The sequence below is a fragment of the Myzus persicae genome, unplaced genomic scaffold, assembly GCF_001856785.1.
Source record: "Myzus persicae strain clone G006 unplaced genomic scaffold, MPER_G0061.0, whole genome shotgun sequence".
NCBI classification, from domain to species: Eukaryota; Metazoa; Arthropoda; class Insecta; order Hemiptera; family Aphididae; genus Myzus; species Myzus persicae.
The window spans coordinates 156,567-180,037 of record NW_019103690.1 but is presented as its reverse complement, the minus strand read 5'-3'; the positions used below and the strand labels follow the sequence as shown (position 1 = coordinate 180,037).

Genomic DNA, 23,471 nt, shown 5'->3' with positions numbered 1-23,471 from the left:
AGGAAGATTCAACTATATATACCTATCAGTAAGATTTTAGTTGAAAATTATAATATACGCAGTACGCACCTATTCGCAGTACTCCGAAAATAGTACTGAAAACATAATTCGAATTCCTGATCGTTTTACTTATTAAATATTGTTTTTTGTGATTTCGTGAAATAATAATGTTATTGTATAAGCGGAGGACGGATGTTTATTTAGGTTTTACTATACTGATTTAAAACCTGCAGTGGTCAATATGTGTACGTTTTGATGCACTTCTTCTCCTATAAAAATATTTTTCACCTACAATTGTGAATTTCCAATATTCAGCAGTAAACGTCAGGTTTCTTTTGTAAGGTTTTCCAAATATATTGAAAATTCTTAAATCAATTACGGTGTATTATTGTCTATCTACATTCGAATTAAAACAGTATATTATCAGCATGCATACAACGTATAGGTACATATATATATTATAGGCATATAGCACTTAAATAGTGTGGGTTGTGGGTATACGCGTTATAATGTACCTATAAGTAAGTTTTTTTAAAACGAAAGAACAAAACACATTATTTTAAAACAAATATTATAGATTCCTCGCTCCTGCTCAGAATCTAATACGGTGTTTGTAAAACGTTCAGCTGTCACTGTGTATACACTCTCGCTCGACGATTTATTGGAATACATATGCATGTGCTCGAAAAACAACAACGGCATAATATGACCATATCTTCTAAAATTATTGTTGTCGTGACTTATCCAATTGCAGTAAAAATTGTAAACAACTGACAGGTGTTGTTGAATACGAAACATTGATAAATGTGCGCACTATTTAGTATTTACCGATCATCATTATAATATATATCATTAATTTGTATACGTGTAACATAAGACTGCAATTTCCGAAATTCGAAATAAAAATTTTATTTACCACATGAAGAAACTATACTGAATACTAGAATCATACAGGCGTACTGCAGTGGTGATAGAAACTTTTGGGGATCTGTTATTCAATACAGCCAATCGCCATCATATCATGTACAGTGAACATAAACAATAACTTGTGTAGATACTCATGTGAAAACAAACTGAAGAAGTGAAAGATATAATAATATTATGTTATATAATATATATTTTTAAAGACATATTTTGGTTCGTGACTTGTTGCATTTATAATATTCATAATAAGCGATTATATTTATTAAAAAATCCAATCAATGATTGGGAATATTGAACATTTAATGTATTATTTTTATATTTACATGCCAACAGATAAACATAATAATTATAAGCATAACATATTAGGCATAAGAGAAAAAACCAAAAAATGTATCAAAATAATTACAGAATGTTCACCTATTATTATTTATCTACAAAAAGAACCCAGTACGTACATGACTATAAATGTTGCCTGCTCACAGTATCTAATATTTTTCATAGACGAGTGTTCAAAATTCAATGATACTATAAGTTAAAAAGATCGAATAAATGTAATAAATGGTAATAAAAGTTACACATTGTAACAAAATATTTAAATATGTAGTAGGTATATTCGGTAAATTAAAGTATTGTTTGGAACCAGGCGTTTAATGTGGTAGCCAGCTGCAAGACATTAAATTTTATTCCGCAACGTCGCCTATTGAAAATTCCTTAAAATATTCTCTGATAAAATATGTATGTACCTATAATAAACATATCATAATATGTTTGTGTACAGAATGATACGCGTTTTGAGCACTGATATTAATGTTTTTTTTGCAATTCATTAGAACGTGTAAAGTTATATCAATTATTATATTTTTTTTACTCAATGTAAAACTATTATAATATTTTACGTGCAATCGTTTTTTTTTTTTTTTTAACAGCGGAAACGACAATAGCGTAATCACATTCACAGACATCTATACGCCAATATATTTCCTGACAGACGTAGCATATATTTTTATTTTTTTATTTCCAATTCTCACGCCGTTTTTAAGTTTTTGCTGAAGTAAATGTTTTTGTCGATAAGCAGTATTCGGCCACCACCTTATGCGAATGAATGTAATAAAAAAACAGAATTTAAATATACTACTATATTAAGCATTATGCATAAAATTTTGCAACAAAAAAAAGATGTTCGTCCAACAATTTGGCGCGTTTAAAAAAAACATATCAACCGGAAATGCACTAATGTTATAATAACTATGCTTCAATTGTAGAACGAATTTATATGTAAATACTTTAACGCGTTAAACGAACAAAATACCGGATAAAGTGATGATAAAGGTGCAGATGATGTATAAATATCGAAACAACCATCATAATAAAAGATCCTCAAGCAAGATCGGGAGGGAGAGAACAGCGAGAAGGGGGAGTGATTTTGATATCCACCGCATATGTTTGGTATTATAATGAAAAACCTGAAACGAGATAACGACACGATGCGTATACGGTTTAGGGAACCCTCCCTCATCCCTTACCTGTGGCACGCCTGAACAGGGCCAGTTGGAATGGAATGCATTGTATATACTAAGAAAATAAATTGTAAGGATACAAAATACTGGTTTTTTTCAAATCCTGTATGACATAATTTAGCATTAAACGAGTTGTCGTTCGAGTCTGGTCAGTTGTTCTTACACTAACCGAGTTACATCCCCCCGCCAAACACATAAGACTCGTACATTATACCTGTTATACATTTATATGCTTATAACATCGTAATTGGTTATTTACAAGAAAATACTTTCGATTTTAATTTATTTTTTTTATTATTAATGTTAACATGCATTCGGGTTCTATGAATGAAAAAAGGGATGAGCTTGACACTAATAATTATTAATTAGTTTATCCTAAATTAGTGGTTTTGAAAAATGATCAATCACAAATTTGTTGAAATATTCTAGCTTTATAAGAGACGATGTAGAAATAACACATAAAAAAACAAAAACAAAAATTAAAAATTAATTAATATGAACAAAAAAACATTTTTGATAAAATATCGAAGCACTATAGCATCTATCCTATGGATCATCCCCAACAAGCGTATTAAACTTAACGCTTAGGCATATGTGCATTTATAACATTATATACATCAATTTTTGATTTATTAATACATAATAACAACCATAATTAATAATATTGAACAGTATTTTAGGGTTGTGTAGTCGTGTGTAGAACGTTAAATGCACTTATTCAGACTTGGGTGACAATTTAGTAATTTGTTGTGCAGGAAGTAGATTGTACATGATCAACTCAAAGTGGCGCACAATGAGGTTAAAAAGTAAAAACCTAAACAAATGCGTGAAATTTGACTCTCTTATGATTTGTATAGTAGACCTCGTAGATGCACACGGTGATCTTTAAACAAATCATGTAACAATAACGTAGTACGTGACCTAAGTAACCGAATTAATTGTATAAACAAAACATTTTCGCGGATTTTACAAAAAAATCTTATAAAAACCCATGTTGCATTTGTTGAAAAAAATCTCATATTAATTCTTATAATAAATGTAAATGAAAAAAATAAAAACACGTAATTTTGTAATTAAAGACATTATAAAAAACGAGCTAGTCTGCATATAATATTTAACGGATTAAGCGGATATAAACACGGTTCATATTATATTCAATGCGATATCACAACTTCATTGTTATGAACGCTTTACCTATTGTATCATAATAACAGTTGAAAATCTCTGAAATAATTATTTTATGAATGAATTTGATATAGACATCTTTGGTTACCAATAGGTTATACTCAGTTATAGACGTTATAGCCTTATAGGTATACCAATAATAATCTGTTTACAAATTACATGCATAATAATGTATTATATGTACAGTCTGTATGACTGATAAACATATTATGTGTACCTACTATAAGGATCGAGTGAAAATGATGTCATCACCATCACAATAAAATATAGCGAAATTAAATCAAATAGTTCAGTTAAAATAATATTATTTTAGGCATACATCGAGCTACAAATACTCAAATGCGCATATTATATAATATATATATACCTCTTAGCTTACTCATAAAGTCATAAGCTTAACTGATAAATCATATACGTAAATGGTAATACATCCGTAGGTACCCAGGCTGTCTAGCTGTCTATATGTATAGATAATATTGCGTACATGTATAATAATATGATAACCAATGGAGTATCCAGAATTTTGATTTGGCGTTGATAATTTGCTATATGACTATAAAAGGAAGGCTGTTAACCAGGATCCCTCTCCCAAGTTTGGTATGCAAATGCCATGTAGCCTACAACATTATATTATAGACATTCAGCAGGACTTCATGCAAGTTAAAATTTTAATAAATAGTTATAGATACGTCTTAATATTCGCGTTCACAAAACACTGAAATAATTTTTTTATTTTCCTGAAATTTTGCAAAATCGGTCATGCTAGACGCAAATTTACCATCTAGTAAGTTTATAAGACACAAAGTCGGAGATACATGAGAAGGTATATTACGTTCTCTTATAAACTCATTTTTAATTTGTATTGTATAAACGTGTATATGTATATAATATAATTGTGTGTAAATAAATTATATTTTAGCATTTTTAACCTTCAAGAAGACCCTATTATAATAAATATATTAAGTATAAATGGAACAAAAAATTTGGCTCCTTAATAATTACGCGATAATTACGTTTGTGATGTTTTATTATCTGCTTGAATTTTGTTGAACACAAATCGTGTGGAAGTATAAAATGAAAATTTAAAAAAAAATGGCTCAACACCTTTATCGTATTAAGTTATATTATAAACTTGCTTCGTTACAGGAACGCATTCCACGAGCTGTATGCCATATTGGAAAGCCAGAGCTTCGACTCGAGGCACCACTTGCAGCTCCAGCAGCTGTGGTTCAAGGCGCACTATCTGGAAGCGGAGAAAATCCGAGGTCGGTCGCTAGGAGCGGTGGACAAATATCGGCTGCGTAAGAAGTACCCTCTGCCGAAGACGATATGGGATGGCGAGGAGACCGTGTACTGTTTCAAGGAGAAGTCAAGGAACGCGCTGAAAGACTGTTACCTGAAGAATAGGTACCCGACACCCGACGAAAAACGTGAGCTGGCCCGGCGGACGGGCCTGACGCTCACGCAAGTCAGCAACTGGTTCAAGAATCGGCGGCAACGTGACAGGACGCCCCAGCAGCACAGGTCAGTTATAATGCTAATAACTATTACTAGTTATTAAGTTACATAGTTAGTTGATTGTTAAGTTACATGGTCAGAGGCAAATGTAAACTGGGCCTGTAATGACCTTTTTTATTATGACCTTGGCTCAGACATTTCTGGAGATGAAAAAAGCCAATTGTAAACTCAGCCCGATAATTTTCATACATAACATATGAATAGTACGATATAGTTGAATCTGAAAATAATATAATATAACGTATATTATGTGTTATAATTCTGCTATAATGAATTTGCATACTTACTTTTTAGTAATATCATTGTGTATAGATTATAAAATATAGATAGTATCCGTACTACGGAATATAGATATTATACTATCTATACTGTGATACTAGTGATACTCAATAGTCAATGGTAACAGATATGAAAATGAAAATAAAACAAAATAATTTTTGGAGGATAATGAGAATTGCCTCCTCGTTCTACCCCCTGGATATAATGCTAGTTGGATTTCAAAAATATTATAATATAATTATTAAATATGAGAAGATCTGGTCATATTATTTTTATTCGGGTCAAGTTTACATGTCAGTCATTTTTACCTGAAAAACTCAGACCGAGTTTTGCTGTATCTCTTTTATACATGTTTTTCCTCGGGCCAAGTTTACAATCACCCGCATGGTCAGGTGATACATTTAAATCGCGTGTCAAAAACCAAAACACAAAAACTTTCGCATCATACCACATCACTTCTAAAAAAGTCGTCAATAGTTGCATGCTACGGACATCGTGGAAAACATAAATATATTATATAGTATTACCAAAATTATATTATGTTTTCCAAAACAATTTGATATACCTACTTAACTCAATTTATAAGATTAATTAATCTAGAAATAAAAAATTCACAGTTTATATTTTTTTAAATTGTTTTCGAAAAACTATTACAAGAATTTAAACAACAAAAATAATAGATATTATATGATACCCTTACAATAATAGTTCACAAAAATAAATGTAATAGGTAAACGAATATAATAGTATCTACTATGAGACAAAACTTTTTTTTGTGTTTCCACTGTTACAGACAGGAGGTAGGACTAACAGAATATAGTACAGCAGTTCATAATTGTTAACCTTATTTCGAGTTAAATAATTTAGATACACGAAATAAATTAAATTACCTAGGATAAATTTGTAATGTTATTATTTAGCCCATGGTGCCCATTGCATACAATTCTGATGCACTGTAGTTGTAGTACCTATATATTATGGCAACTGACAAGTTTTAAGCCGAACTAGATAATAATATCACTACATCAGTCCTTGCTATAATTTTAATTTTTATATATTATGTACTGTCGAATTAAAGTTGTCGGTTGTGGGCAGTCCAAATTAATTTATCTGAATATTAAAGATAATTTCGTTAAAAACAATATATTTTGTTTTCGTATTTGGCTCTAATAAATAAACAACGTGATAATCTTAATGTGAAAAAGTTGAAATTGAGGTTAATATTAAGAAATGGTCTATAATAATACGATATTATTAGGTGAACGATTTAACACACTAATAATGAGTTTCAGACTCAGATAAATCAATCTAAATTAATATCATTATATATATAATTCGACTGTACGTGTGTATGTCACTGAACTCCTAAACGGCTGGACCGATTTGAATGAATTTTTTGTCTGCGTTTGGGAGACGCCCTGGGTGCTTTAGATTCACAATTGGACCCGATAGGTCTGACCCGGAGAGTTGCTCAAACGGGGATTTAAAGATTTACAAAGAAAAATATAAATATATTTAGTAGAAATTGGTATTTTTGTTTTGCTTATTGGTTGCCTGCAGTATTTCATCGGGCAGATTAGGTATAAGCATGCATACAATTGAATTTTTGCACATTGCCTACCAAAGTGGCTGAGTTGCACTTATAGCTTCTCATCTCTGTCCGCAATCAAATAAAACATATTATTTATATAAAATACTCATCAAGCGGGGTCCGCAATCCACAGTAGGTAGGCATAAATGCATAATATACTGCTCGCATTATCACCATCGAGTCTCATATAGAGTTGATATTTTTAACAGGCAACAAAGTGCAGAAGATCAGCTAGTTTCATATATAATTTTACAAAAATGAATTATGATGTATAATATTATTAATTCATTCTTGTTCGATCCTTCTACGATCACGACTACGATGTCTCCGTCGGAATCCGTCATTAAGAGCTCTAATGTAGATTGGGTTAGGGTACTACGGTATAATAATATTATAGTTTGTTATTAGTATAATATTATAAATTGTATCACACATTTAGTATTATTTTACAGTTTATACCCGTTTAAAAAGGGTTCCTCTTGTATGCGATTCATAAGCAATCAGACGTCAATCAAAGACGAAACTAAATTTTTTCACGCCCAACATCGAGTAAACAGACCAAATACGGTATAATAATATATTATAATCACTTATTGCCGCTGACGACGACAATCTTAATAATAATTTTGTAGGTATAAGTAGGAAAGTTTCGTAAAAAATTATCGACATTTTTATTTGTAGAATGAGACTGATGATGTCCCTGTCCTTCAGACAGCTAGTGGGAGGTGTCCAAATTGTGTTTGAATATTATATTAAAAAACCCCCCTTTAAAAAATCCTGGTTACGCGTCTGTTGTCCTTCTATGCCGAGAAAAAAATTTTTCGTTTAATTATTTAATTTTTTTTTTTTGTTCAACGTAATCACAGAATAATGGTAAAACAATCGTCCGCGTGACGACGAATTGTCTCGACAGTAAAGTGTTTATATTATTATGCACTATCAAAATTATTATGAAAACAGAAATGTACATATGTTATGTTCTTTGGTAACAACTAACAAGAATAGGTTATCATTAAGGAAATAAAAATGTAAATAGGTAGTTGAAAATACAAGAATGATATTATTTATTTCAAGGCTAAATTATTAATGATTGTTGTTTCTTTTATTTTTACTGTGCCCGCCATATAGTTACTACGCCTATTCCACCGTATAATACAATGCAGTTATAGACATGTATATATTTTAATAGTTTCAAACTTATTCATCAATAAAACTAATAATTCGTGAGTTTTTTGCAATGTAAACATTTCTTTTTTTCGTGTTAAATTAGAAAAAAAATGCGCAATAGTAATTTTTATATTTCTTAAAAAACATAATTATATCGGTACATATTACATCGTAAATAAAATAAAAAAAAACTAATTAGCCGTTAGGTTAGCTGCAGTATTCAATATAGTTCATATCAAATTATGTGTTAGTAATTGTTAAAAATAATTAATTTACAAAATAATTACATTTGCAAAACCAACAAAGTCTAGAAATAATTATTAAATTATAATTCGATTTTTCTTCAATTACTGAGAATCGAGGTGCTTCAATTAATATTGTATAGTCGTGTTTTGGAATTTTAGAAAACATTTATTTCGTTGGTTCAGTGTACAGTATTATAATATAATATTATACTTAATACGATTCTAGTGAAACCGTTTTATGTATATAGTTAACCAAAAATTCAGCTATATGAGCAGGCATGATATTTTACCCTAAATGCATTTCGAAAAGATTGACAAAAGCGATTAGTCAACTAGTCGATTGCATAACACATGTGTAGCATAAAAATTGACATGGGCCAGTCCTAAATTGAAAACCATAAGACCAGACTTTTTTCCCCAGAAATTCCTATAAGGGAAAGAATCTCATTAATAATTGAAGCCATGCACACACAAGGACCGATTTTAAAATATACTAGCAGCTATAATATATGAAATATGTTTTTGCTGGTTTGAATTTAAATAACGACTATAGCGATCTAAATGCCAAAATATAACTACCCTTTCAAACTCAGTCTCGGCTATTAGTAAAATCCTAAGTATTTACGTCACGCATCTACGATTCATAAGACTTATCGTCGGTCAAAAGGTCTAGAATCTAGATGATATAAGCCCAATGTGAAAGATTCCCTTCAAAAACCATATAATATACAATACCTACGTTTTAAGTTATAAAATTTAAAATATCAACAGCTATGTAGGTTAGCCTCCCATAAAAATATTTATTCTGGTACTACGCCTGTACCTATATAGGGTGATTCACCCAGCATGCTCATCATCAATTTTTTTCTTTAATAATGAATTTATTCACATTTTGATTTTAGAATTTTTAAGTATAATTTAAGTACCATTTTATACCAAGTTAAAATACTGAGATTTTTTACACAGTTTGAGTAGTGTCCTGTAGCGATACGAAATTTGTTTTTCCAGATCAGAACCAACCAAAGCAGATTTTTTTATTGTTGATTTATGTAAATCAAAATTTGAACGAGTGAAAAACGATGCTTGTTTCGTCACAAGACACCCCTTGAATGGTATAAAAGTCTAAGTATTTGAATATATGGCTCTTAAGTATATTAAAACTCTGTATAATGTATATACGCATATGCATCATATAAGTTTATAAACCATGGGTTTGAACGAGTACATTTATATGCTATACTGTAATAACATTATAGTCTACAATAATGTGCGCATAGGTACGTTTAGTTGTACAACAACTGGCGACGCATAAAAAAACATATATTTAATATCGTATAATAACTACCTACGAAAACGAAGAAACCTAAAATATATTGTATTAGGTGGGAGAAAAAAATATTAAAATCTTCGTAAACGTCGTCGTTGACGACGGTGGCGGCATAACGTTTCCGTAAAGAAAATCACGCCGTCGTGTTTGCCATTAAACACATATATTTAATATATGGGGCGACGGCAGTGGCGGTGTTTCCGACGGTCAAGCCCAGTAGTACAAACATATAATAATATAGTGAGTACCGACTGCCGAGTTTACGATGTTATTGTGTACATGCGCGCACATGTAAAATATATATTATATCATATTATATATTTATATACACATAATATATATATAATATATTGGCATGTGTGTGTGTGTGTGTGTGTGCAGTATATATCCCGTGTCCAAAAATTAAAGAGAGAGAGGAAGAGTGAGCGGGGGTGAGACCGTGAGGGAGATCGTGAGAGGTATAATATAATATAGAGAGAGTAGTGTATTTTATATATATAATGCGTGTATGCGTGTAGAATGAATGGGTGAGACTGAAAAGAACCGCGCGTCCCTTTCGGTGGAACACGTGTTTGCTAATCACACATTCTTGTATTTCGGCGTCCGTGACAAATTACCCTCCGCCGCCACCGCCCCACAACAGTCGTCGCCTGAGCCGTTTACGCTCACTCCGTCCGTCCGTCAGTCCGTCCGTCAGTCCGTCCGTCCGTCTAATCACGTTGTTACCAGATTTGCCGAGTATATACATATCATCTAGTCGATCCCTGCTGTTCCGACCACCCCTACCACCATTTCATCCCAATGTCACCCATAAACCTTCGCTTCTAAGACCACCCTTACTGCTGCTATCCCCCCCTTGCTATACCCGACGAAATCCTTTGGAACGATATCACCAATATTCATAGGCCACTTACATGTTATGTGGTGTAAGTATAACCACCAGTAGTGGACCACCTTCACTATAGTGTAGTACCAAGAATACATGGCAATTATTTCGACATTAAAATTAGACTTGAATATGTTAGTTCTTCGGGATACAGTGTATCCCTAGAGTGTGGACTTTGTGTAGTGTATACATCATTATACTATATACATAGAGGACTATGTACATGGGATCTATGTATTATGGGTCGTAATTTTAAGTATGAGTATATTACCATCATATTATCATGTATAATTTATTAGTTATTCGTTTATTACATATTCGTTAATTTTACTTGAATTCGATTTATATTATTTTGTTTGTACTAAATATACTAACTTCGCCATGTAGCCCTTTAAGTTCCTAAGGTAATTTTGGATCTCCAAACGGCAGTATTCCCGCCACGCCTGCTACACCTTAACAAAAACAACATTAAACACACACACACACACACACATCTACCTATAGGCTATACTCTATTATATTATTAAGAGTTCAGGGCAGCTGGGGGTACAATACCGTATAAATTGTATACATTAATATGTACACGTTATTAGTTACATTATATTATTATTATTACACTGCACGGGCACAGACGAAGCGGCGGTCACCTCTACGCCGTCCCCGTCTATATCCTCCGCGGATGCGTATGTGCATTTGAGTACGGTCGGACACGCCCACCGGAACGACGGCCGTGGCGTCGTGGATTAGAGGAGCGGAGGCGATTCGACGCGCTGCGTGTATAATAATAATTATTGAAAAGCTCACCCATTTGCGTGATTCACTCCCTGCGGCGTCTGCAGGTGCACTGTAGAGTGTGCCGTGCCGCACACGCGCACCATGTCGACGGGTAACTACTAGGTAAATACAAATGATTAAATTGTACTATCCAAAGTATGAACGCCACCCCTCTCACGCACCTACCGATATCTATTATATACCTACAGATTTATTAAAAGTGATTTAGCATATTTCAAATGCTTGTACATTTTTAGTTTTAAGCTTAAGAGTCATAAGCATAGTATGGTACATAAAGAGGCGCCACACGGCCATTTGTTGTCTCCGTCTTACAACATGGCTAATTTCGAGCTTACAATAATATACATTTTAGTATTTTACTCTGTAATTTCTAAGATTAGAGTGAATTTATATCTTATAAAAAGTAAAAGCAAGAATATTATCTAGGTTTTAGACTAAATTAAAAACTGTAAATTGTTTGTACATTGAAAAATGATGATTACTTACTTCAAAATAATGAATCAATAATCAATCAATTGTTATAAGGTTTGTAAGACGGTGACAACAAATGTCAGTGCGGCGTGCGTTGTATCCGTCTCATAAATGCATAACATAGCAATTTGTATACACGTACCTTCTGAATTAACCCAATCAACACTGTTGAGTTTAATCAGGCGAATGTATTATACAAATTAAAAATAACAATATTATGTAGCAAATCTTGTACTGGTTCTTTTTATATTTTATTTTTTAACAGTGTTTTGAATATATTGAAATTGTAAATTGTTAATGTATTTTAAATGCTCATAACTCGCTTTAAAATTAAAATACAAAAAACCTACGAGATTCTCTAGATATTTGATAACATTGTGAATTTATGAAGTACTTATATAAATTTAACTTTCCAATTTGTTGTCGAACTTCAATTTAAAAAAAACCACTTATATTATATAATATAATATAAAGGTATTGTTCATTATATAATATACATGAATAGTGTACCATGTACGTTGTAGTGTTGTACACTTGTACCTACTATTATTAATATAAAAGTATAGTGGGCAACATTAGTATTAGTATAAAATATCCTCTTCACATTGAGTGTTCAAATAGTCTGGTATAAATTGTTGATTTTAATTCTATACTATAAAAAAACTTAGACGTAATATTTATCCAAAACTAAATGAAATGTAATGTAGTTTTAAAATAATCTTCCGTGCTTGAAGATAGTTAAACTTGATCGGTAATAGCTTACGTCGAAGAACTTAACATCGTCCATACTTATCATATCAGTTAAAAACCTCTCGATTAAAAATATTTGTACATTTTGCATCTTCTGCATTAATTTTTAGTGAAACCAATACAATTTTTATCATTTTAGTTAAACTTAAGATTTTGTTATTCTTAAGTCTTACGTCACAACTATTATATAATGATCTAAGTAGTCTAGCTTTTTAACCTATAGCTATTAGCCTATTGGGTTAACGGGTTCAGGCCCCTCTCCTCCCCTTTAAAACCACCACTGCCACACAACTCAGAATTTCGGGTTCCCGGTCAATTTTCGTGTTCTAAAAATATTGATATGTTTACAACTGAACAATTAATTTAACAGTATCATAAATTATTTATAATAAATAGCACCTGGTGAAAAATTTAAATTGTTATATGTTTTAACACTTGAATCGTACGGTATCTGCAGCACCATTAAAACACGATATCTACAGCAGTTATACATATATGCTGGTATAATTACATATTGTGTTTGAATTTATATTGCTGTGTACTGCAGACGTGGAGTGACTTTTTGTGGGTCAAGTGCCAACATTGTGCGATCAGGGTTTTCAAAACTGTTTGATGTTTTTGCCCCCCCCCCCTCTTAGGAAAAAATACTGATTTAATAACGATTTTTACATTTATTTTAATTTTATAAACTACTTGTACTTATTTTATTGTTTACATTTTATTTTTAATGACAAGACTTTTATAGTTCATTTTCAACTTTTATTTTACAGGACTCCTTAAGCCCTGTGACTACTAAGCTCTAGTAACGCTCATGATAGGAGGTGGGAGCTGTACATCCTACCGGTTATTTTCAGCATTGAGCCCCCGTAACTAACAAATCCTTGTTACACCTATGGTTATATTATAATTTATCATTATATTTTCATCACACGAAACCGCGGAAATCTAATTGTTTTTAATTCGTACGGTACACACTTTACTCCCAGGAGACTTCCCACATATACGTGTGGACCACGTATAAATTATATTATATCACTGTAATATAAGTTATCGGGTTTGTTTCGTATATACAGGAAAATCGAATAGACCGCGAGGTCATCCGTGCGCATTCGCTCGATATTGCATCCTCGCGTTCCCAATTGGGGACAGTGAATAATGTATTATATTGTTGTACAATATATAATAGCATATTGTTGCTATTACAATGTCTTGTATGACATTCGTATACAATTTATTATGTACTTGATGTAGTTATACAGTTTTACATATTATTATGTACGTATGGCATAGGTAACTACGGTTCCTATGTCAAACCTAACCTAACCTAAGTTCCATACTTTTATATTGGAGTTGACTTTAGAGCTGCGTTTTGTATTTTTTCGTCCATTTGATTGCATTTTTAAGCAAACTTCTGCCTGGTGTTGTTTGAGCACTTCGATAAAATTATAAATCGGTGGGTGTGCGTTATAAAATTGATCCTTCAAACGACGGTGATATAATTCTGGAACATTAGTAGTCCTTGGCTCGTCCGAAGATGGCTCAGCCCACAGGTGCGGTGGATGTCATTTTGCGCTGCAATTTTCAATAAAATTTGCCAAAATATAATCGGAAAACTTTGATACCTCATAATTGTCAAGAGCAATAGAAAATAGTTCATAAAACGCATCAGACATTTCAGTAGACTGTAAAAAAGCCAATCCAAAGTAATATTTTAACCAATTTTAAATTTCTGATTCATTTTTGTCGTATTCAATTTTAAGTCCCAATTTTCCAATTTGTCTGTACCAAGCTTGCCCTAGGAGAAACCGGCAACATTTCATTTGTGCATTTAGAAAAGTACGCAAAACGCCATTATGAGTAGATAGTTCAAAATCCATAAGTATATTTTAGGTTTTAATTCTTTATTACATGATGTTTTTATTAAATGCCACTTTTTGACATAAATATCAGTTGTTTTGGATGGCAACAGACAATACACTACTTGAACGTGCGTTGATTTATGTAGAACATGAATTGTATACAATTGCTCAAAATTAACGGGACAAACATAAAATGTAATATCGCATAAAATAGTACAACTGTTATTGACTAAATATTCTAAATTACTCTTAATCGTGAAAATTATAATTTTAGACTCTTTATCTACATGGTAAAAAGCTTCGTTACGATTTGTTGTCATACTATTGATTTTAAATTGTTGGATGAGTTCTTTAACGAAGTAAGTGCTGCAGGAATTATTTTCCGACGTTCTCTATACATGGGTTTTCTTATACTAGACAATATCATCATGTAATAGTTCTGTATTTTCAACTGCCATCAGTTCACGACGAATAATTTTATTTGGTCGCTCAGAAATACATTTAGTCGCCGTTCGTTTACAATTATTATGAACTATTTTTCGCTGAACACCCCGGATTTTCTACAATATTGTGATCATGAGTTATATTTTCGTGGCCCGTCAAAATATTGGATATTTTGGAATTAGTTTGAATTGTTGAAGTACATTTTCTTACAGTACATCGCCAAGATATATCTCCGTTGGCCATTACTCGATGTTGTCTGTACTTAAAATTATTATGCACAATGCACCTAATACCTTTATTTGTATACGTCAATGTAAATGACATTTTAATAATTAACTAGAATTATAATTCGTAAACGCAAACGGAAACGCAAACGCACTCGATAGTTAAGTAAACAAAACGCACAAATGCACTCGATTGTAGCACAGACGCAACTGATATAATACATAAGTGGATCTTGACAGAAATCTGATATACGATTTAAAACTCGAATTTCTAACATAAACTCAAAAGTCATAATATAATAATCTATATAGGTCAGTCATTTGATATAAGTTTATACTGTATATAGGTATTGTATCACGGTATCTGTATTAGTTATCTTAAATGATTATCAACCGTCACAGTAATTTGTTACGATACAATTCGATAATACAAAATACTAAATTGAACTAAAATAATACTACTGTAATAATTTTAAAATTAAACCTATAGTGTAACGGGTACAATATTGTATCAGGTAATACAATTTATTTTTGCGCTTTTATATTACTACTAAGGTACAAAGCGCAAATTCGTTTTGCGCTTTTGGTCTATCGAAAAAAATTGAACTTTTGCGCTTTTGGGCTTCACCGGTTTTAGAAAATATAAAAACTTAGGTATTGCAGGAAAGGCTCATATGCTCCTTCTTCTGAAATAGGTTAGGTTGGGTTAGGACATTTGAACTCCGATTTTAAGAACTATCAACTCTATTTTCATAAGTTGAATTAAACGTCTATATTAATACATCACAAGTGGTTGATTATTTCGAAATGTATATTTCTGGAGTTATATAAAGTTATTTAAAAAATCGGAGTCCAACGTGATCTGAACAAAGTTTTCCTCTAAAAAATAGAAAAAATATCGTGATAAATGATAATATATTAAATATTAATATCAAACAGATACAATATACAACACGTCATATCGCTGTGTACAGAATATGTGCGCCTCGCCATCTGTGTTGTTTTCGCGTTCAAACCGTTTCCGCGAAAACCGTGTGGAATACTGTGTACACAATAACATCTATTCTATATTATTATTATATTTAGAGAGACATTAGACGTAATAATATTATTATATTGTACGCTGTCCGTGGTTTTACTAAGAACGCACGTGCAACCAGGGATACCAAAAATATTCAGACAAAATAACAAGTCAAATCTTTGGTCAAATTACGCAATACTCTCCTAAGCGGCTATGCTATACATTACATTCGGTGTACATACACATCATATTATACAGAGTGATTATTTTATCACCAAGCAATAATTTTCTCGTTAAATGTACCTACATGTTTTTGAGAAGAAAAAGTGTTTCAAATCGTTACACAAAGCAATGTACCTGTATATTATCTTGTGATTTTTGTAGTTTTTACACATGATAATACGTTTTTGATTTCAAAGAATAGTTAAAAAGTCGAACATTTTATCAGAACCTGTAGGTAGTTTATATTAAATTATGAATATCATAATTTATGAACATTTACAACTTAGGTCTTAGATGATCGGAGTGGAGACGTAGCTCTACTCCTTTCGTCAAAACTTTAAAATAGTATTGTATTCATCATTGTCGCCAAAGTTGTAATTTTAACTTGTAAGATAACATTTAAATAATTAAATAGGATTTTACATTTTTACATGTTACTTAACTGTTGTAAAGTGCACAAAGTCTCTGTTCGAATATACATATTTTATAATAACTGTTAACTACAGATTATTAATGACAATAAATAGACAATAAATACAAAAATTGTGAATTGAACGGGTTGGGTACCTAATAATTCATATTATGTCCCGTTATAGCACCGCTACGCTGTGATAATCCACGAAAAGAAAATTGCAAATTTATTAATATAACTCAACGTTACGATTTGATACCGTTTCGCAGGTCTCGGAATTCGGATAATGCGTATTTAGCTTGCAATGATTTTAATTTCATAATGATACGAATTATTATGAAATCGGCGTGTACACGTCGTGGAATATTATTATTGTTCTTATTTTTACGAAGTGAAATTCCCGAGTGATGAGACTCCTGCGCGTATACGCCGAATCGCTTGTTTTCTCTTGGCCGACAACACGTTCGCCGTGTACTTGACACGGATTTTGTTCGTTTTCCAGTGTACGCTTGAAAATATGCGTGTACAAATAAAACGATTTTAAAACGATTTTTGGGACGTCACCGTTAATTTAGGACTGGTCGATCTATCGAATACAATCGGTTATTTAACAAGTCTAGTCGCCGGTATCCAGTATTATTCAAAGGACCGGCGCCCGGTGGAGAGGTCTGTCCTGCGGAAACTGATGGTGGTGGAGAGGTTGGTGTCTAATATTCTGTATCGAAATATAATAATAATGAAGATAAAATATTATATTAACTCACGGCTCAATAAACAGAAGGGGATATCATTATATCAATCCACCCACCCATCGCCGGTAAATAATATTCCGTTTGGCCGTTTATAGGTACACGATAATAATAACAATATATTACACGGGTCGGTACACGTTTCGGCGGCAAATGCGTCTGCGGCGTGTGACCGACCGACGAGCGGCGTGGCGGAGGCGCGCGGCGGTAGGGTGGCGACATTATTGACACTAAACATAATAATATGCGTTTTTCCAAAATGCAATTCTCACTGGCAGCGTATCGTTTTACAATGACATCGTACCTACACGGACGCGTTTCTTTCCCGCGTTTTTACGTAACAACATTGACCTCGCCGTGTATCGTGAATATTATTATATGTACCTACGTACGTTACTATAATTATCAAACTATCCGTCTACCCATATAGTATGTCTTGTGCATCCGGTTACGGTCTAAAATAAATCGGCTACCCAGCTTTTCGTTCATAATGTTGTTATTATTATTTCATCGTAAAATTATGAAGAAGATTCATTCGGTTCGAGGGAATAATAATATTCTAATAATATTAGGTATCTATAATCTATAAAATGCATGTGTCTACAGTGTACACGGTACGGCGGCAGACTGCCTTTATGCTGTACTACTCATATTGCATGGCCTGCAGGAACACCGCGATCTCAACTCGGATAAAGTGTATAATCCCTGCAAAGCATTTTTATTTAGTGGTCGAGGGTGGGTCGTAGTTTATGGGTGCATACGTCATGAATGTGCAGGGCGTGAAGTTGGGGTCAGCGCTTGCCATTTTCTATGTAATTTCATTAAAAAATAAGTTTCAATTGTCCAGAAGATCGGGGGCTGCACTTATTACGGTCGCGATTTACTGAACTTAGGCAGCTAGTTCATACATAATTATAAACGCGAGCGTAGATTAAACACAGATTTCTACATATACTATTTATACCTATAAAGAATTTTCTGATTCCTATGGGCTATTAGAAACTCTGAATGAAACGAATACAAAATAATTGAAGCTCGTTGCTCGTCCGACATGCCTTGGGTTGGAAAAATGTCCTGCATTGATATAAAATGTTCAAAGTATATAGGTGGTAAAAAATAGTATTTTACTATGATACATTTTCTTGTCAATTTGCCAATGTATGACACGGTTCCTTATAATTATAGTTCTAATGTAAGTTTCTGTGACATAATATAAATCCGGTTGACGCGAAATAGTGATGTGAATGTATTTTATCATTTTCAAAAAAAATTCTATGCTGCATACAAAATCGATTATGGACTGAGCATTTTTCGTCCACATATTTCGGTGGTGCACAATATTGTGACTTGTGACGTTTGCAAATGATCATATAATATACAATAACGAATTGTTCACTGTTGCGGTTGCCGCTCAACCTCAAATCCATATGGACAGATGTCAGACATGCGTACAAGACACACACCCTCAATGATATGTATTTAGAACATAATAATATTATGTACATTCAGCTATTAAAGTAAGATACGCAAAGTGCATTTAAGTAAGTCAAGATGCACACATTGTGCATTGCGCGTTATATTCAAGGTCGACGCCACGTCGTTCGACAATTAAACGAGTGTGCATCCTTTAATACTATATAATAATAAATAACATTAATAATATTATACAGCCTGTATATTATACTCCCACCCTAAAATTAATATTGTTCGTACCTACATGTTTTAATTTTTTTTCTTGTTTGGTAGGCTGATTTTTTTATTTTTATTTATTTATTATTATTAATCGGCTCACATAAATTCCTCCATACAAACGGTAGTCACGGAATGTTTGTTACTCATATTTTGCAACAATCATATTACCTATATTATTTGCATTGATGTGGGTATAATACCATAATATCAATATGATATTACCTACACAGCAATTTATACTCAATGGGTTAGGGTTTCTTAGGATGTTTACTTTACAATCACCTTTGTCCCGCCGTCGCACCACTACAGTTCCATTTCCGGGTTTTCTTCTTCCCCCCAACAATTATCTGCCAGTTTAGTCTACCTAGTACATTCCCCCGGAATATGTCTACCCTCTATGCCCCCCCTTTTTCCTGACCGTTATCACTTTATCTACCTACCTTTATTTCCTTTTTACGTTTTTCTTTTTTTTACATATAGGTAACAACTAACAGGCATAATGCAATAAGCTCTCATTAAACTAGCGGAGAAATAATTTCAAAAATTATGATGATTAAGTATTATATATTTATATGTGTATATATGATTATACCTATTACACGATAAAATGTGTAAACAAAACATGAAGTTTAAATATCTTGCCCGTGGGCACTAAATATACACTTCTTTATTATTTTTTATCACGCGCTTCTGAATATACATTTTATAGTGCTTAAAAATATAAAATTGTTATCAATCGAACCATGTGCACACGTCGCATAAGCATAATATTATTATCTTGGTTATTCGTATACTGCAGTATTTTCTCCCTCGCTCTTCTTTATTTCGGCATAACGTTCCGTTTCGAAGCATAATCTAATTTTGAAAAAAAAACACCAACATCTCTCATTCGTCCGAAAACAAACAAAAACGCATTTATTATAAGGACGCCCAAAGACGGTCAAAAGAGACGTTACGCTTATAATATATATATTTTTTTATGTGTGTGCGTGTTACGGCCTCTCCGTGATACGGAGGTCTGAAAAATACTAACGACCAAGTGTGTTTGTAATTTTAAAGATATAATATATTATTATTGTTTACTGATATAAAATTTGGGTTTTCAGCCCGGTTTTCGGAGGTCATATATTATATTATTTAACATATGATGTTTTTGACGTTTTTACTGGCTGGGTTATTTAGCTATGCGTATATATTTGTGTGTGTGTGTGTGTGCGTACCCTTGAACGATATACCATAATATACGATGACGGTGTTGCTCTATCTCGGCCGTTGTCGCCACCGCCGCGAGACCGTTCGGATCCTATCCGTTCGAATGTGTGGAGAAAAATACGCGGAAACCCGCGTCGGCGAAATATAGACGACCGTGTATTATTTTATTTTATCATCGCCGTCGTGCAGCAGTCGGCTAGCATACGGCGCAGTCATTATAAAAGTAACAATTATACAATACCCAATATAAAATAAAATAATGATTACCGTCCAAAACTGTACTCACACTGCAGTGACACTTATTTATTAATTATTAGGTACAAGTGTACAACATAGTAACAGGATAATATGATGGCTGCAATAATAACTGAACGCGCAAACAGTACTTATTCCTACTTCGTACGATTTTCAAAAAAATGATATGTTCCGATAATTTTTATTGAGTGTACTCGTACCTGCAAATGTTATCTACATGTTTGGATATTTCTATAAAATCATAAAATACCAACAAATAAATTACATGAGGCTAGGAAATGTCAAACTTCATAACCAGTATAACTAGCTGATGCTGTATAATAAGTACATTGCACAAATGTACAATTATATTATAAAATGATATGTTACCCAGTGTCCCAGTTATACCTATACCATGGTTTTGAAATGTATTAGATTAAACCCGTGACCAATAGTTTAATATGTAAAGCATTCTGTTATTAATATTATTGTACGTCTGATGACTTGCCCGCTATGTACCATTTAATATGTTGTTTCATCAATGGAATAAAAATCAAACAAGCCGAGCGTTTGATATCATATTTCGGCCATCGCCACGCTTGATTTGACGTTATTTTCAATGTTATACATGTTAATTTAACCCTGCCCATATGACTGATTTACGCAGATCTAATATGTAAACATCCTCGAGATGAGATATAAGTACATAACATAATTATATAGTACATGGAGGTACCTGGTAAACAGCTGGTAAATGTCGTGAGTACAAAATAATATAATTACGGCTACATACGAACTGAATCGTTACCTGTTTGGTATATATTTTATATGTACTAATTTAAGCCCATGCTGTAACTCAGTCCCTCCAAAATTAAAAATTAAAAAAATCTTCATTCTATTTTTATTCTATATTTTTTTTTTTTACTCCTAAGTCTCCCAAGACTGGCTACAATAAAATATTCTACTGCAGATATAGTTAAAAATGTTTTTTATGTTACAATTTTGACAATTCGATTAATGTGTGTAATAGGTATAATATGTAAAATTTAGATGTTTAAGGTAATAAATAAATATAAGAATTTAATTTAATGTCTTAAACATTGGTAAAAACTTGTTTGATAAACTTTGTACCGATATAGTACATACCTTATAGCTATTCTATAGGTATTCAAATCTTGTTGTTGGTTTTGAATGTAACAGTAAGTTTCCTTATTTCTCTATTTTCTTTTTCTTTGGTTTTGATAAAATTTCTTTTATTCATTTTATGAGTCCTTCTCTTCATTTTTACACATAAAGTCTTAGTCACGCACTCACGCCTATACATACAGCTAATATTTATATTTTATTTTTCTCAAATACGTGAACTTAATTAGTCCCCCCCCTCGTCCAGGTATGGAACTCAATATTATACTATGCACTGATTATTTATAATCATTGCAATCCACCGATAATCGGGACTTTACAATTTAAAATACGCGCGAATAATTCATATAATATGCCATTAAAAATGTAATGATATGCACTTAAAATAAAAAATAGACATAACAAATTTTTAAAACAATTAAAATAATTATAATACTTATAGATACTTAGGTATACATGATATAGCTTCTCGATATTGATATATGTTTATACATAGCACAGTAGTAAAAGTGTTATAATTTGGATACGAGTGTAAATATTGAAAATATTTTATTTTCCTGAGTAACAAGTTGCAACGTAATATACTAAAAAAAACAAAATCATAAATTAATTTTCAAAAAATAAAATTTGAATTATTATTTAAAAAATATTTATGCATAATTATTATGCAAATTTTCATATAATTACAATATGAAAATTATTATTCATAATATTTTTATTTTATAATATATAATATATTATGTGGGTGGGTGGGCTATTAACAAAAGACGCACGTGCGCTGGGTATCATAATATTAGGGTCTCTCGGTTGTAATGTACCTATATAATACTGGAGTATTACTGAATACACCAACATACAGACGTGTAAAACTAAACATCTAAAAGCAATATTATAATTGTTTTATGATTTTCTGTCCGTAAAATTGAATCACTATTGGTGTATATACTAGTGTCTAATACGTTAGTACGAGAGTAATACTTTCGATCGTTAATATTATTATTGTATTTCCTGCTATTGCCTAATACATTTCAAAATATATATAAGTAAATAATATGAGTTATGTTTTTGAAAACATTTAATGGTTCAACAATTAAAAGTGGCACTCCAAATTATACGTTGTACACGTATAGGACATAGAGTTTACAATAATTTATTATTATAATTCATCAAAACATCTTAAAATTGTTTAAGATTTCTTTTGAATATAAATTTAACTACCTATATTTAAGAATAGTTTTCGTCAATCATAGGTTATATTGATGGATGCGCAATGTACATTGTATATTTTTGGATTCAATATTGTACTTACAAATTATATACCGACCTAAACTATAACCTATATAGTATATACTATACCTAGTACCTACATAGATGTTAACTACTATATATTGTATAATATATAAACATGGATGATGGATACATTATTATTTATTACTTACTTAAATGCTACATTATGTTATACATACTATACTTATACAATCTGAAAATAGTAGTTAGTTAGTGTACCGAATATTAAAATACAAGGCTGGTACTACTAACTTTACATACCTGTTTATAATAGTATATGACTTATACTGCGTTAATGGTTTCAATTGCACTTATCA

The 23,471-nt window shown here is 31.9% G+C and overlaps 1 protein-coding gene across 1 annotated transcript in view; it reads left to right on the top strand.

Moving 5' to 3' along the window:
* LOC111035037 (homeobox protein SIX6-like) overlaps nt 1–23,471 on the top strand; it is a 39,953-nt gene that overhangs the window by 3,713 nt on the left and 12,769 nt on the right. Inside the window, exon 2 of the mRNA XM_022316529.1 lies at nt 4,773–5,150. Coding sequence (XP_022172221.1) covers nt 4,773–5,150 — 378 coding nt within the window. The remainder of the gene's footprint in view (nt 1–4,772; nt 5,151–23,471) is intronic.